The sequence below is a fragment of the Haematobia irritans genome, chromosome 1, assembly GCF_050003625.1.
Source record: "Haematobia irritans isolate KBUSLIRL chromosome 1, ASM5000362v1, whole genome shotgun sequence".
Lineage (NCBI taxonomy): Eukaryota > Metazoa > Arthropoda > Insecta > Diptera > Muscidae > Haematobia > Haematobia irritans.
The window spans coordinates 25,419,180-25,437,058 of NC_134397.1; the positions used below are offsets into that span (position 1 = coordinate 25,419,180).

Sequence of the window (17,879 nt, forward strand, 5' to 3'; positions counted from 1 at the left end):
CAATACCGTTGTACCCCAGCGAATGATTTAGTACCTCTTTGTGTATACAGTCTTGAGCCGATATCAAATTTATGGTATAATAGTTTTGACGAAATATTTTAATATTTCGAGAAAGTCTTTAGCAAACTTATTTGCCAACGGTCATTTACAAATTTGGCAAGACAGACAAGTTCATGCGGGAAGAAAACCTCAAGAATTTCAAGATTTTTTTGGTTACGCTTCCACACGAATACTTTTTATATAAAAGTTATCGATCGCGTACTAAATAATGCAAACCATTACAGTCACGGTTGAAACTTCACCCATAGAAGGAATATGATCACCTCAAACAAAAAATAATTTTTGTCTCAAAATTGTATTTCTATAGAAAATTTTGTCAGAAATTTATTTTTATAAAAAATTTTATTTCTATAGATTTCTTATAATTTTCTTAAAATTTTATTGCCATATCAAATTTAGTCAACATTTTATTTCTATATCAAATTTTTATCAAAAAATTATTTCTGATGAAAATTTTCTCAAAATTTTATTTCTAGAGAAAATTTTCTCATAATTCTTTTCTATAGAAAATGTTGTCAAAAGTTTAGTTCTATAGAAAATGTTGTCAAAATTTTATTACTATAGAAAAATTTCTCAAAATCGTATTTCTATCGAAATCGCGGCAAAACGGCCCCATATGAAGAAGAAAAAAGTGTTGTTCCACCAAGACAACGCACCGTGCCACAAGTCATTCGAATTGCTTCCCCACCAACCGTATTCTCAAGATCTGGCCCCCAGCGACTTTTTCTTGTTCTCAGACCTCAAAAGGATGCTCGCAGGGAAAAAATTTGGCTGCAATGAAGAGGTGATCGCCGAAACTGAGGCTTATTTTGAGGCAAAACCGAAGGAGTACTACCAAAATGGTATCAAAAAATTGGAAGGTCGTTATAATCGTTGTATCGCTCTTGAATAATAAAAACGAATTTTGACAAAAAAATGTGTTTTTCTTTGTTAGAGCGGGGACTTATCAGCCAACCTGTTAGAAAATTTTGTAAAAAATTTCTTTTTATTTATTTATAGATAATTTATGAAGTACCACAAATTCTATTAATCAGACAGTAAAAAATCTACAATTTTTGGTAGAATTATACCAACTGTGGCAGCCGTGATTACAATACTACAATTTTTGTAAGCGAATATAAAACTAAAAAATATTTAAAATTGAGGAGTTGACAAACAAAATATTTTCTTTAAAATTCAATCTAAAGAAGATCTTGACAATAATCTTCCAATGGAATTTTTGTTGAAAAGTACTTTTTCGCTCAAAAAATAACTTTTTGGTATTTTCTTAAAAAATAGCATTTTCCATCTCTGTAACATATTTGTTGAGAATTGTAAAGACGATAAAAATTGCTTTATTATTTTGTAGGAATTATATACTCATTTGCTTATCTCTAGATTCTGTTATCGGTATGACTTTATGTGTGATTTTTCACAAGGGAGCTATATTTGCACTGTCTACAATTCAACTATCAAATTTATATACGACTTATGTATGCTTTAAACAATTAATCCTAAAAGATACACCTAGAGAAATATTAATCATCATTATTAGAAAACACTGCACTGCATTAAATTACTGCATTAAACAACTTTAAATAAACTTCCAAAACTGTCCTACCAAAGTTTTTGTTTAATTTAACTTCTCAGGAAGTGGTTTTAATTAAACATTGTATAACTCGCGTTTTCATATTTTTAGAGAAAATATTTTAATTTTTTAGTTTCAAATATGTTAAAACTACAAGGTCAGAAAAAATTTTTAGAAAACATCTATGTATTCACTTAATCAACTATAACTGCTTTTTGTATAGTACTACTTCCCAACTCTGATGTTTATGTGTTAGCACTAATAAAAATTCCATTGGTGAGACAAGTATACATACACTGCAAAGATGCAGAGTAACATTAAGAGACTTCCAATTGCATGTAATCATCGAAAATAGATTTATTATTTTTTCCTTATTAAGATCTATACACTCAAAAAAAATTTTACTTGGATCGAAAGATTTTGACCTTCCCTGAAGGATTTTGGTATTGAATCCGACATCTTTAAAATAAAGACATTTTTTAGGGAACTATGTAGCTTAATAAAATTTAGGATATAGATCTAATTTTTGGAATTTTCGGTATTTTAATAAAGCTACGGGTATTCACGTAAAAATAAATGTCAGTTTAAAAATCTAAATTACAACAGATTTTTCAAAGTAAAAAATGGTTTTTAATTCCAAAAAAAAAACGTTAAACGTTATTTGAAGCGTTTTTATCTTAAATCAAAAGATTCAATATTTCAGTTTATTTAAATCAAAAATGTTTTTTTTATTTCGAGGAAAAATTGCTGAATTTTGTCAAAATTTTATTTCTATAGAAAATTTTGTCAAAATTTTATTTCTATAGAAAATTTTGTCAAAATTTTATTTCTACAGAAAATTTTGTCAAAATTTTATTTCTATAGAAAACTTTCTCAAAATTCCATGTCTGAAGAAAATTTTTGCACATTTTTTTTCTATAGAACATTCTTGCAAAAATTTAATTTCTATAGAAAATTTTGTCAAAATTTTATTTCTATAGAAAATTTTGTCAACATTTTATTTCTATAGAAAATTTTGTCAAAATTTTATTTCTATAGAAAATTTTGTCAAAATTTTATTTCTATAGAAAATTTTGTCAAAATTTTATTTCTATAGAAAATTTTGTCAAAATTTTATTTCTATGAAAATTTTGTCAAAATTTTATTTCTACGAAAATTTTTTCAAATTTTTATTTTTAAGGAAATTTTGTCAAAATTTTATTTCTAAGAAAATTTTGTCAAAATTTTATTTCTATAGAAAACTTTCTCAAAATTCCATGCCTGAAGAAAATTTTTGCACATTTTTTTTTTCTATAGAACATTATTGCAAAAATGCAATTTCTATAGAAAATTTTGTCAAAATTTTATTTCTTTAGAAAATTTTGCCAAAATTTTATTTTTATAGAAATTTTTGTCAAAATTTTATTTCTATAGAAAATTTTGTCAAAATTTTATTTCTATAGAAAATTTTTTTAAATTTTATTTCTACGAAAATTTTGTCAAAATTTTATTTCTACGAAAATTTTGTCAAAATTTTAGTTTGAAGAAAATTTTGTCAAAATTTTATTTCTAAGAAAATTCTGTCAAAATTTTATTTCTATAGAAAACTTTCTCAAAATTCCATATCTGTAGAACATTTTTGCATATTTTTTTCTATAGAACATTCTTGCAAAAATTTATTTCTATAGATCATTTTTGCAATTTTTTTCTATAGTAAATTCTTGCAAATATTTTTTCTATGAAAATATTTGCAATTTGTTTTTTTTTAATAAAAATTTCTCAAAATTTTATTTCTATAGAAAATTTTGTTAAAATTTTATTTCTATAGAAGATTTTGTTAAAATTTTATTTCTGTGGAAAATTGTACCTCTTAAATGGAGTGTCAATCAATAAGAGTTTTATGATCGAATTGTGGAAAATCGTTTCACGTAATTATTAATTATTAAATTATTAATTATTAATAATAATAATACGTAATTATTAATTATTAAAGATCGTAATTATTAAAGATCTTTATTTTTAAATAATTGCTTGTAGTGTATTATTTTTATACAAAACTTAAATTATTATGCTTTTGTTGTTGAAATACATAGTTATGTATGCAAAAATTCTGTTCGATTTCTTCAGAAAAAGGTGACGATTGTTCTTGAAATTTTATTGGCAGCCCTGGTTTTGAGTGCTCGAAACTGAAGTCGTTTGAGCCGATGTGTGAGAGCTAGCATTGTCGTGGTGAAGAGTAATCCGTTTTCGTTGGTTGGATTTCCAAATATGAACAAATTTTTACTTTTTAAAAGTAAGGTAAGTACTTCGGTTAGTTACGTTAATTTTTTCAGTGTATTATTTACAGTTGATTTTTTTTTAACACACCTCAATAAATAAATACTCAAATAACCTATGAGAAGTAGAACATGAATTGCAGATAACCTATGAGTAGGAGAGCATGAATTGCATATATATAGCTACAATAGATAGAGATGGACACGTGAAACATAAGAGGCTTAAGTCAAGAATAATTTAGTGATTCACCAGTTATGAGTATTTTTTGGTGTTGAGCCTCTCCCTCTCTTGAAAATGGTAAAGATAAGGACAAATGTTTTATCATATGATGTACGGTGAAACAACTCAAACTTGGTCGATTTTTTACTGTTTGGTAGATTGGTAGAATTCTTGATGTTTTGGTAGATTTTGCAAATTTTTATACCCTGCGCCACACTGTGTATTATAAGTTAGTGCATATGTTTGTAACACCCAGAAGGAGACGAGATTGACACATGGTGTCTTTGGCAATAATGCTCAGTCCGTCCTCCGTCTGTCTCTGAACACATTTTTGTGATCAAAGTGATATTTAAATGTATGTATTTGGGACAAACCTTTATATATAGCTCCTAACACATTTGACGGATGTGATATGGTATCCAAAATTTAGTTGTACAAAGTCCTTAATTGTTCTACATAAAAAAAAAATCGACAAAACTTTCTATGTAAAAAAATGTTGACAAAATTTCTATAGAAATAAATCAATGAGAAAATGTATCTATAGAAATAAAATTTGGAGAAAATTTATCTATATAAATAAAATTTTGAGAAAATTTTCTATAGTAATAAAATTTTGAGAAAATTTTCTATAATAATAAAACTTGAGAAAAATTTCTGTACAAATAAAATTTCGACAAAATTTTCTATACAAGTAAAATTCGATATTTTTAGTTTGGAAGTTTTTTGTAGAATTTTCTCCAAATTTTGGTAGATTATTTTGGTCTCGAGTGGCAACCGTGTACCAAACCCCGATTGACTTTCAATTATGACAAATAGCTCATCAAATAGTATCTCTAAATTCAAACCAGTGAGAAAGAAAAAAATAATATGGAAACATGTATAAAAGCATAGCACCATAAGGGCAAAAAAAACTAACATTGCATATGTGCAATTACATGAAACGAAAAATTAAGGATCGATGTTCATATTGAAACAACGGTCGCCACAGTTGGTAGAATTCTAACAACAATGATAAATTTTTTACTGTTTGGTAGATTGGTAGAATTCATGATGGTTTGGTAGATTTTGCAAAATATTCCACTCCAACTAAGAGGTATTTAAATTTTCTATAGAAATAAAATTGTGATAAAATTTTCTATAGAGATAAAATTTTGACAAAATTTTCTATAGAAATAATATTTTGAAAAATTTCTATAGAAATAAAATTTTGACAAAATTTTCTATAGAAATAACATTTTGACAAAATTTCCTATAGAAATAAAATTTTGACAAAATTTTCTATAGAAATAAAATTTTGACAAAATTTCCTATAGAAATAAAATTGTGAGAACATTTTATTTAGAAATAAAATTTTCTATAGAAATAACATTTTGACAAAATTTTCTATAAATTCAATATCTCTCCAACTAAGAGGTGCTTAAATGTTGTATAGAAATAAAATTTTGAGGCCATTTTCTTCAGAAATAAAATTTTGACAAAATTTTCTATAGAAATAAAATTTTGACAAAATTTTCTATAGAAATAAAGTTTTAACAAAATTTTCTATAGAGATAAAATTTTGACAAAATATGTAATATTTAATATAGCAAATACTGAAACAACATTTCTTTCCAAGAAACAAACATTTTTTTATAATAAACACAAAACTTTGATTTTTTTATACCCTCCACCATGTAACACATCGAAATATTGCTCTAAGACCCCATAAAGTATATATATTCTGGGTCGTGGTGAAATTCTGAGTCGATCTGAGCATGTCCGTCCGTCCGTCTGTTGAAATCACGCTAACTTCCGAACGAAACAAACTATCGACTTGAAACTTGGCACAAGTAGTTGTTATTGATGTAGGTCAGATGGTATTGCAAATGGGCCATGTCGGTCCACTTTTACGTATAACCCCCATATAAACGGACCCCCAAATTTGGCTTGCGAGGCCTCTAAGAGAAACAATTTTCATCCGATCCGGCTGAAATTTGGTACATGGTGTAAGTATATGAGCTCTAACAACCGTGCAAAAATTGGTCCATATCGGTCCATAATTATATATAGCCCCCATATAAACCGATCCCCCGATTTGGCTTGCGGAGCCTCTAAGAGGAGCAAATTTCATCCGATCCGGCTGAAATTTGGTTCATGGTGTAAATATATGGTATCTAACAACCATGCAAAAATTGGTTCACATCGGTCCATATAAACCGATCCCCAGATTTGGCTTGCGGAGCCCCTAAGAGAAGCAAATTTCATCCGATCCGGCTGAAATTTGGTACATGGTGTTAGTATATGGTCTCTAACAACCATGCAAAAATTGGTCCATATCGGTCCATAATTATACATAGCCCCATATATACCGATCACCAGATTTGACCTCCGGAGCCTCTTGGAAGACCAAAATTTATCTGATTCAGTTGAAATTTGGTACGTGATGTTAATATATGGCCTCAAACACCCATGCAAAAATTGGTCGATATCGGTCCATAATTATATATAGGCCCCATATAAAGCGATCCCCAGATTTGACCTCCGGAGCACCTTGGAAGAGCAAAATTCTTCCCATTCGGTTGAAATTTGGTACGTGATGTTAGTATAGGGAATCCAACAACCATGAAGGAATTGGTTCCTATCAGTCCATAATAATATATAGCTCCCATATAAACCGATCCCCAGATTTGACCCCCGGTGCCTTTTGGAGAAACAAAATTCATCCGATCTGGTTGAAATTTCTGGTACGTGGTGGTAGTATATGATATTTAACAACCATGTGAGTTGAAATTTGTGGATGACAGTCTTTCGTAGAAGTTTCTACGCAATGTATGGTGGAGGGTACATAAGATTCGGCCTGGCCGAACTTACGGCCGTATATACTTGTTTCGAAATAAGATTTTTTTTTAAATTTTGTAGATTTTTGGTAAATTTTTACAAAATGATTTTTGTTTCATGAAAATTTGAAGAGATGTGACTTTTCTTATGTATTTTGATCTGCTGAATTCGAGAACAAAATTTTAAATTTTTTTATGGAACAGTTTTTGAGATATCCCGTTATTTGTAGTTTTTCGCTCTTTTTTAGAAAGATCCGAGTTAGAAAGATCCGATTATATCATTGTTGGAACTTAAATGAAATGTATTGGCAACCGTGATTGAAACACGAAAACATTATCCCCCTCTTAAGGCTTAAGAAAGCTTGTGGGTTATTTTGTGTTGTGGTGCGCTTGCGTACGAGTGAAAATGAACAGTGAAAAAATTACACTCACGGGCTCATCTCTACAGCGTAATCTCGGCTCACTCAAATAATTCAATTATATTCTCTCTTCGGCTGGGAAACAGATTAATATGAAAAAATGCATATATTTTACAAAAAAACAAGCAAATTAACCTCAGTCACAATATTTACGATGTCCGGGTTAGTTGGCTTAAGAATATTAAATATTTTTAATTTGATCTTAATATTTTCGTAAGTGTCTACAATTTGTATTTAATAACATGTTCTTTAAAGTTGTGGGCATTGTCAATTTGTTTGGTATTCAATAACTTATAGCCATTGGACCCAATACAAATCTTGGTAACCTATACTATTCTTTCAAAGAAGTTCAACAGAAAAGATCAGCAATCCCATAAAATAGATCTAATATTGATAAGATCGAGTTGATAATATCTCCTATTTTGCCTCTGAAAATATGTTATAGACTATAGGTTATAACACATTTTTTAATCTGATATATCTCATGAGGACGACCCAGAATTAACTCCTGAATAAGTCCCATTTTAACTCACATACATCTTGAAATAGTTTACCGATCATTGCAGTATATTGTTTTTTTTTTTTTTTTTTTTGAGAAGAGGTTATACCCCGAGGGGAATATCTTGTATTTCATCCAGTATGGGAAAATATATTACTTATATATTTTTTGTGTTCCACCATTTTAGATGTCATATACCTTCCAAGTCGCAAGCAATGAAAGATGGTTACACGGAATATGTTCCACCTAGTTATCCCACAAATTTAATACAAAAGGATTGGTCTCAAAGAAAACTCAATATTTCGGTAAAAGATTTGCAATTTCATAGAAAGGTCTATGACGTTGAAGTTTTCGACGATGATGTATGGCTGGTGACAGTCCCCAAAGCTGGAACCACATGGATGCAAGAATTGTTGTGGCTGGTTATGAATGATTTCGATTTCGCCTCAGCTAAAGAGGAACATTTGGAATTGAGATCACCATTTATGGAGTAAGTTTGGATAAAGTTATAAGAAAACAACATTATTTTAATAATTTTATTTTATTTTATAATTTTGATATAAAGATTTGATTATTATATTCATAATAATTTGACGACAGCCTTCAAACGTATAGAAGAACTTAAGCGGCCACGTTTGATAAAGACTCATTTAAGTTTACCATTTTTACCACATCAACTTTGGGATAAGAAACCCAAGGTGAGTATACACCAAGATAGACACCGATGACAGTTATATTAGTTATGTGGTAGCATTATTCACTGACAGTTAGCAAATTACAGGATGATTGGCTTTGGAGAATGTTTGAGAAACTATACCCAAAGAAAAAAATCTCCGGAACAAAATTTTAGAAAAATGAAATTCTTCTTTTTCATAAAGAATTTTCTGGATTGCGTACAAAGTTCTACTAAAGACTGTTAATTGGGTTGTGGTAAGAGCCCAGCAAAAAAAAATAGGAAGTTGTTCCACAAACATTTCTTTTAAATCCCATCCCAGAATCCTCCATCGAGTTTTTTCAACTTCCGATACAGTCCTTTTGGACAAGTCCACAAACATTTCTTCTAAAGCGCATCGTGGGATCCCCCAATAATTTTTTTCCACTTCCGATGCAGTCCTTTTGGACAAGTCCACAAACATTTCTTCTAAAGCGCATCTTGGGATCCCCCAATGATTTTTTTCTACTTCCGATGCAGTTCTTGTGGACAAGTATTAGAAAGAACGCAATCAGGCTATTTTAAGTGCAAATTTTGTACAGTTAATTTTTACAAAAAAATAGAAAACTAATAAAAAAATAAAAATTAATAAAAAAAGTAAAAAAATAATTTAAAAAAAAAAATTCATCCCCGCTGGGATTTGAACCTGTGCCGTTTGACTTTTTCGCTTCCATGGAAGTTCTTTTGAGAAGGTTTTGAAAATTACGAGAATTTTTATTTTTTTGTTGATTTTTAATGGAAACAAGTATATACGGCCGTAAGTTCGGCCAGACCGAATCTTATGTACCCTCCACCATGGATTGCGTAGAAACTTCTACGAAAGACTGTCATCCACAAATTTCAACTCACATGGTTGTTAAATATCATATACTAACACCACGTACCAAATTTCAACCACATCGGATGAATTTTGCTTCTCCAAAAGGCACCGGAGGTCAAATCTGGGGATCGGTTTATATGGGATCTATATATTATTACGGACTGATAGGAACCAATTCCTGCATGGTTGTTGGATACCCTATATTAACATCACGTACCAAATTTCAACCGAATGGGACAAATTTTGCTCTTCCAAGGTGCTCCGGAGGTCAAATCTGGGGATCGGTTTATATGGGGCCTATATATAATTATGGACCGATATCGATCAATTTTTGCATGGGTGTTTGAAGCCATATATTAACATCACGTACCAAATTTCAACTGAATCAGATGAATTTTGGTCTTCCAAAAGGCTCCGGAGGTCAAATCTGGTGATCGGTTTATATGGGGCCTATATATAATTATAGACCGATATGGACCAATTTTTGCATGATTGTTAGAGACCATATACTAACACTATATACCAAATTTCAGCCGGATCGGATTAAATTTGCTTCTCTTAGAGGCTCCGCAAGCCAAATCGGGGGATCGGTTTATATGGGGGCTATATATAATTATGGACCGATGTGAGCCAATTTTTGCATGGTTGTTAGAGACCATATACTAACACTATATACCAAATTTCAGCCGGATCGGATTAAATTTGCTTCTCTTAGAGGCTCCGCAAGCCAAATCGGGGGATCGGTTTATGTGGGGGCTATATATAATTATGGACAAATTTTTGCATGGTTGTTAGAGACCATATACTTACACCATGTACCAAATTTCAGCCGGATCGGATGAAAATTGTTGCTCTTAGAGGTTCTGCAAGCCAAATCGGGGGATCGGTTTATATTGGGGCTATATATAATTATGAACCGATGTGGACCAATTTTTGCATGGTGTTTAGAGACCCTGTACTAACACCATGTACCAAATGTCAGCCGGATCGGATGTTGTTGCTCTTAGAGGTTCTGCAAGCCAAATCGGGGGATCGGTTTATATGGGGGCTATATATAATTATGAACCGATGTGGACCAATTTTTGCATGGTGTTTAGAGACCATGTACTAACACCATGTACCAAATTTCAGCCGGATCGGATGAAATTTGCTTCTCTTAGAGGTCTCGCAAGCCAAATTTGAGGGTCCGTTTATATGGGGGTTATACGTAAAAGTGGACCATTTGCAATACCATCCGACCTACATCAATAACAACTACTTGTGCCAAGTTTCAAGTCGATAGCTTGTTTCGTTCGGAAGTTAGCGTGATTTCAACAGACGGACGGACGGACGGACATGCTTAGATCGACTCAGAATTTCACCACGACCCAGAATATATATACTTTATGGGGTCTTAGAGCAATATTTCGATGTGTTACAAACGGAATGACAAAGTTAATATTCCCCCATCCTATGGTGGAGGGTATAAAAATATGGTGCCAGCAAACCCAGGTTCAACCCCTGATCGGAGCGAAAAAGTTTTTCAAATTGTAAAAATTATATAATAGGAAAATAATTGTGTAATAAAACATATGGATGAAAAAAAGTGAAATTGGTTGAAAAAAATTTGTTTTTTTCGCTTTTTAAATTTCTTCATTCAAATTAACTTCCAGGGCACAACTTCTAAAGCAATGCAAAGGATCCAAAAAGGGAGTACTTCAGTCCTATGACAAGCTCATGTAAAATTCATTGGAGATGATCCAAGTTTGCACTACTTCCGGATCACAGATTGGGGATCCAAACTACTTTTTTGGAAGCTCTTTTTTGCTGGGAGTTCACTTTTTTCTGTGTACTAGGCATAACATCATTAATCAATCAGTTCTTATTAACTCTATCCTATATGTGTTCTAATTTATATGCAGGTAGTTTATGTTGTTCGTAATCTTAAAGATGCTATAGTATCCGGATATTACCATGTACGAGCTGTTGGTATGATTTCAAACGATACAACCTTGGATAGTTTTGTAAAATACGAAATTGAAGATGGTTTTGAAGGAGAAGATCCATTTCCCCATATGATGGAATTTTATACTCTAAGAAATGAATCGTGGATTTTCTATACCAGTTTTGAAAAGATGAAAATGAATTTGAGACAAGTGATAACAGATGTATGCAAGTTTTTGAATAAAACTATTGATGAGACTACGATGGAAAAAATGCTGAAACATTTGTCATTTGAGGAAATGAAAAAGAATCCAAAAACCAATCATTTGTGGGAATTTCAACAAACTCAGAAGACCAATATGCCTGAGTAAGTTTCAATAATGGGACGGACCATGTGCCATAATTATGTTATAAATATTTTATTTTTACATTTAAGATTCAATTTTGTGCGTAAGGGCCAGGTGAATAGTTATCGTGAAGAATTATCCGAGGAAATGGTTCGTAAACTCGATCATTGGGTTGATGATAATTTGAAGATATACAATGTTACTCTGGATGATTTGTTGCTGTTGAATATTGAAGATAAAAATTAAAAATGAGACTATAGAATAGAGAACTCAATTTGTCGACCATAGTTTTAGCTTGAAATAAAAAATTTTGTATCCGTCATTAAAAATCTATCAGATAATAAAATTGTAAAACTAATTTCGCAACCATTTGGAATACCATATTTGAATATTCACTATATGTATACAATTCAAAAATCAACTTTATCATACAGGACATGACACTGAATGCTGCCCGATTCTAACTCAATGACAAGGGACATACGACTCTATGAACGACCCTTTGCATGCAAGGCGGGCATACTAACCATTGTACCATGGTGGCTCCCTATTTGGCACACCTTGTTGAGGCCTGAAATACATCCAAATTTCCATTTACATGTAAATCGGATAAAAATTACGGTATCTAGATGCTCAAGAAAACAAAATGGGGGAACGGTTTATCTGGGGCCTATATCAAAATCTGGACTCTTATATATCCCATCTTCGAACTTGTGCTGCTTGTAGACAACAAATGAATGTGTAACAAATTTCAGGACGATAGCGCCATTAATGAATGCTGTACCATTTCAGGACGATAGCGCCATTAATGAATGCTGTACCATGATTACAATAGAGAGATTGCTAGACGGACATCGTTATATCGCGTTAAAATTTCTACCTGATCATCATTCGTTTTTCTACACTCTCCACACGCAGAGAAGGAATATGATCACCTCAAACATGATTCAAGAGCAAAATGTTATTTTTGTATGGTGACCATGTCTTGACCCAAAAATAATCTACCAAAATTTGGAGAAAATTTTACCAAACAAAACTACCAAATAAACAAATCTTCTTGCCTGAAATCCTATTACTATAGAAAATTTTGTCAGAATTTTATTTCTAAAGAAAATTTTGTCAAATTTTTATTTCTATAGAAAATTTTGTTAAAATTTTATTTCTAAAGAAAATTTTGTCAAATTTTTATTTCTATAGAAAATTTTGTTAAAATTTTATTTTTATAAAAAACATTGTCAAAATTTTATTTCCATACAAAATTTTGTCAAAATTTTATCTCCATAGAAAATTTATTTACACAAAAAATTTTGTCAAAATTGTATTTCTATAGAAAATTTTTTAACAATTTTATTTCCATAGAAAATTTTGTGAAAATGTATTTCTATGAAAATTTTGTCAAATTTTTATTTCTGTAGAAAGTTTTGTCAAAATTTTATTTCTATAGAAAATTTTGAAAAAATTTAATTTCTATAGAAAATGTTGTCAAAATTTTATTTCTATAGATAATTTTGACAAAATTTTATTACTACAAAAAATTTTATTTCTACAGAAAAATTTGTCAAAATTTTATTTCTACAGAAAATTTTGTCGAAATTTTATTTCTACAGAAAATTTTGTCAAAATTTTATTTCTACAGAAAATTTTGTCAAAATTTTATTTCTATAGATAGTTTTGTCAAAAATTTATTTCCATAGAAAATTTTGTCAAGTTATTTCTATAGAAAATTTTGTCAAAATTTTATTTCTATAGAAAATTTTGTCAAAATTTTATTTCTATAAAAAGTTTTGTCAAAATTTTATTCCTATAGATAATTTTGTCAGAATTTTATTTCTACAGAAAATGTTGTCATAATTTCATTTCTACAGAAAATTTTGTCAAAATTAAATTTCCATAGAAAATTGTGTCAAAAATTTATTTCCATAGAAAATTGTGTCAAAAATTTATTTCCATAGAAAATTTTGTCAAAATTTTATTTCTATAGAAAGTTTTGTCAAAATTTTATTTGTATAGAAAGTTTTGTCAAAATATAGAAAATTTTGTCAAAATTTAATTTCTATAGAAAATGTTGTCAAAATTTTATTTGTATAGAAAACTTTGTCAAAATTTTATTTCTATAAAAAAATTTGTCAAAATATAGAAAATTATGTCAAAATTTAATTTCTATAGAAAATTTTGTCAACGTTTTATTTCTATAGAAAATTTTGTCAAAATTTTATTTCTTTAAAAGTTTTGTCAAAATTTTATTTCTCTAGATAATTTTGTCAGAATTTTATTTCTACAGAAAATTTTGTCATAATTTTATTTCTACAGAAAATTTTGTCAAAATTTAATTTCCATAGAAAATTGTGTCAAAAATTTATTTCTATAGAAAGTTTTGTTAAAATATAGAAAAATTTGTCAAAATTTAATTTCATTTTGTCAAAATTGTATTTCTATAGAAAATTTTGTCAAAATTTTATTTCTATAGACAATTTTGTCAAAATTTTATTTCCATAAATAATTTTGTCAGAATTTTATTTCTACAGAAAATTTTGTCATAATTTTATAGAAAGTTTTGTCAAAATTTTATTTGTATAGAAAGTTTTGTCAAAATATAGAAAATTTTGTCAAAATTTAATTTCTATAGAAAATGTTGTCAAAATTTTATTTGTATAGAAAACTTTGTCAAAATTTTATTTCTATAAAAAAATTTGTCAAAATATAGAAAATTATGTCAAAATTTAATTTCTATAGAAAATTTTGTCAACGTTTTATTTCTATAGAAAATTTTGTCAAAATTTTATTTCTTTAAAAGTTTTGTCAAAATTTTATTTCTCTAGATAATTTTGTCAGAATTTTATTTCTACAGAAAATTTTGTCATAATTTTATTTCTACAGAAAATTTTGTCAAAATTTAATTTCCATAGAAAATTGTGTCAAAAATTTATTTCTATAGAAAGTTTTGTTAAAATATAGAAAAATTTGTCAAAATTTAATTTCATTTTGTCAAAATTGTATTTCTATAGAAAATTTTGTCAAAATTTTATTTCTATAGACAATTTTGTCAAAATTTTATTTCCATAAATAATTTTGTCAGAATTTTATTTCTACAGAAAATTTTGTCATAATTTTATTTCTACAGAAAATTTTGTCAAAATTTAATTTCCTTAGAAAATTTTCTCAAAAATTTATTTCTATAGAAAATTTTGTCAAAAATGTATTTCTATAGACAATTTTGTCAAGTTATATCTATACAAAATTTTGTCAAAATTTAATTTCATTCGTTTTGTTTTGTTATTGTTGGTTTTGTTCTTTAAGCATTGTTGTTGTTTTTTTCCTCTGTTTGTTAAGCTACACTTGTAGTTTAGTCAATGTATGGTTTTAAGCTGCAATAGAAAAAAAACAACAATAAAATTTAATTTCTATAGAAAGTTTTGTCAAAATTTTATTTCTATAGAAAATTTTGTAAAAATTTAATTTCTATAGAAAATTTTGTCAAAATTTTATTTCTACAGAAAATTTTGTCAAAATTTTATTTCTATAGATAATTTTGTCAAAAATTTATTTCCATACAAAATTGTGTCGAAAGTTTATTTCTATAGAAAATTTTGTCAATTTATTTCTATAGAAAATTTTGTCAATTTATTTCTATAGAAAATTTTGTCAAAATTTTATTTCTATAGAAAGTTTTGTCAAAATTTTATTTCTATAGAAAATTTTGTCAAAATGTTATTTCTATAGAAAGTTTTGTCAAAATTTTATTTCTATAGATTATTTTGTCAAAGTTTTATTTCTACAGAAAATTTTGTCATATGTTATTTCTACAGAAAATTTTGTCAAAATTTAATTTCCATAGAAAATTTGTCCAAAATGTATTTCTTTAGACAATTTTGTCAATTTATATCTATAGAAAATTTTGTCAAAATTTTATTTCTATAGAAAGTTTTGTCAAAATTTTATTTCTATAGATAATTTTGTCAAAATTTCAAAACATTGTTTGCATAAGAAACAGGGCTGTCACACTTTTTGACAAACTTCTAACTTTGATTTTTTATTTTTGGCCAATGGGATCGACCACTGTGCATCGGTAAGTATTACCACAACTCAAGTAATTCGATTGTGGATGACAGTCTTTAGTAGAATCCCTGGTGGAGGGTACATAAGATTCGGCCTGTATGTGTATTATTTTAAAATTAACCAAAATTTTATGTTGTAGCTCATAAACTAGAATTTTTTCCTAAACTACTATATTCTTGTAAGAGACTGTAAATGTAGCTATAATTGTAAACAAGTAAACAATATTTGCTTGAAACAATTCATAACATATAACACCTAGATAACGTATAGTCAACTCTTGTCATTATATGTCGCCAGTTGTAATCTGAGAGATAAAGAGAAACATAAACAAAACCTCAATAGGAATAAAGCAAACAGCAACAAAAAAACTGTGTGGGGCCACATTAACATACAAATTTTCACTCACATCAATCTCAAAATTGGCACTCACAACAGTCTCTGTGTTGCATTCATACAGTACTCTCGTGTTGTTGGGGCCTTACACGCATCATGAGTTCTTTTACAGAATATCAACCTCCGCGCTATCCAAGTAATTTATTACAAAAAGATTGGAATAAAAGAAAACTACACTATCGAACAGAACGATTGGAATACATTAAAAAAGTGCACAATGTTGAGGTATTTCCGAATGATGTATGGTTGGTGACCTTGCCCAAATGTGGTACCACCTGGATGCAGGAATTGTTATGGTTGGTAATGAATGACTATGATTTTGAAACAGCCAAGAATGAACATTTGGAAGTTCGATCACCCTATATGGAGTAAGTCTGAATGGAGGTGGAGAGAGAAAGTAATTCCGTATAGACTGATTTTTGTGTACAAATTTCTAGGTTTGATTATATGATCAATAATGATTTGGAGAATTGTTTCAAACCCATAGAAGAATTGAAACGCCCTCGTCTGATTAAAACACATTTAAGTTTGCCTCTATTGCCCCATCAGATATGGGATAAAAAACCCAAGGTATACTCAAACTATAGGAATTGGACATTGGAATTCCATTTAAATATACTTTCACTCTTATCACCCCCCCAGGTTGTCTATGTTGCCCGTAATATAAAAGATGCCACTGTTTCGGAATATTATCATGCATGTACTGTTGGCGCTGTAGTGGACAAGTCATTGGATGACTATGTTCGTGAAGAAATTGAGGGCACCAAATTGCATGATCCATTCTTACATATAACAGAATTTTATGCAATGCGTCACGAGCCCTGGCTATTCTATACTAGTTTCGAGCAAATGAAACTGAATTTACGTCAGGTCATTACAGATGTCTGTCGATTTCTAGATAAAACCGTTGATGAGGAGACCATGGAAAAAATGCTTAAACATTTATCATTTGAGGAAATGAAAAAGAATCCAAAAACCAATCATATTTGGGAATTTGATCAAGCACGTGCTAAACGTGGTATCGCAAATGACAAACCATATGAGTAAGTTGCTACTGTTGCTAATTTTCATGGATAGATTTCGGTCATGATTTGTGTGTGTGTGTGTGTGTATTTCTTAAATTTTATTTTCAGATATAATTTTATTCGTAAGGGGAAGATGAATGCCTATCGAGAAGAATTGTCTCCAGACATGGTCAGCAAAATTGATGATTGGGTTCAAACAAATTTGAAACAGTTGAATGTTACCTTGAGTGAATTATTATTGATTGATAACGATGCAGCTACAAAATCCATTTGAAAGAAACGGAAAAGTTTCAATTTCAGGCGGCAGAGAATATATGATACTATCTATTCTGTTCTATATACTTATGTATTATACTATCTATGTGTTCTATATACTTATGTATTTATCGTATTCACAGTTGTGTTTTTAATTGGAAGTTTTCTATAAATATTGTAAATATAAGCCAATTCCTAATAACGAGTTTGTATGATAAGTTCTAAAAATTGGCAAGAAAAATTACCCCGTTCCGAAGATTTTGTATTTACTAATTCTGAGATAAAGAAGTGAGGAATTACACTAAAAATACATTTTAGAAGCAATGCACTTTTACGGTTTGGATATATGATACAAATTCAAATTGGAAGTGGACGTGTAAGTGAATGAGATATTCAGGACATGAAATCTTTGTGTTTATGACTATATCATATTTTCAGTGTAGCATTCGCAATAATTGGTGGCACGCTAATTTAAAACAGAGGCACAAAACGTAGAAAAATGTGCTTAAGAC

The 17,879-nt window shown here is 29.3% G+C and overlaps 2 protein-coding genes across 3 annotated transcripts in view; one reads left to right on the forward strand and one right to left on the reverse strand.

Annotated features, from left to right (window-relative positions):
- LOC142220469 (uncharacterized) overlaps positions 1-17,879 on the reverse strand; it is a 61,513-nt gene that overhangs the window by 34,092 nt on the left and 9,542 nt on the right. The gene's annotated exons all lie outside the window — the stretch shown is intronic.
- LOC142219747 (uncharacterized) lies at positions 7,438-17,569 on the forward strand. Its single transcript, XM_075288597.1, has 9 exons — positions 7,438-7,550; positions 8,024-8,326; positions 8,402-8,534; positions 11,270-11,658; positions 11,728-11,881; positions 16,085-16,455; positions 16,525-16,657; positions 16,730-17,130; positions 17,221-17,569. Exons 1-9 carry the CDS (start codon positions 7,438-7,440, stop codon positions 17,384-17,386), a joined length of 2,163 nt encoding a protein of 720 aa, XP_075144712.1. The 3' UTR covers positions 17,387-17,569.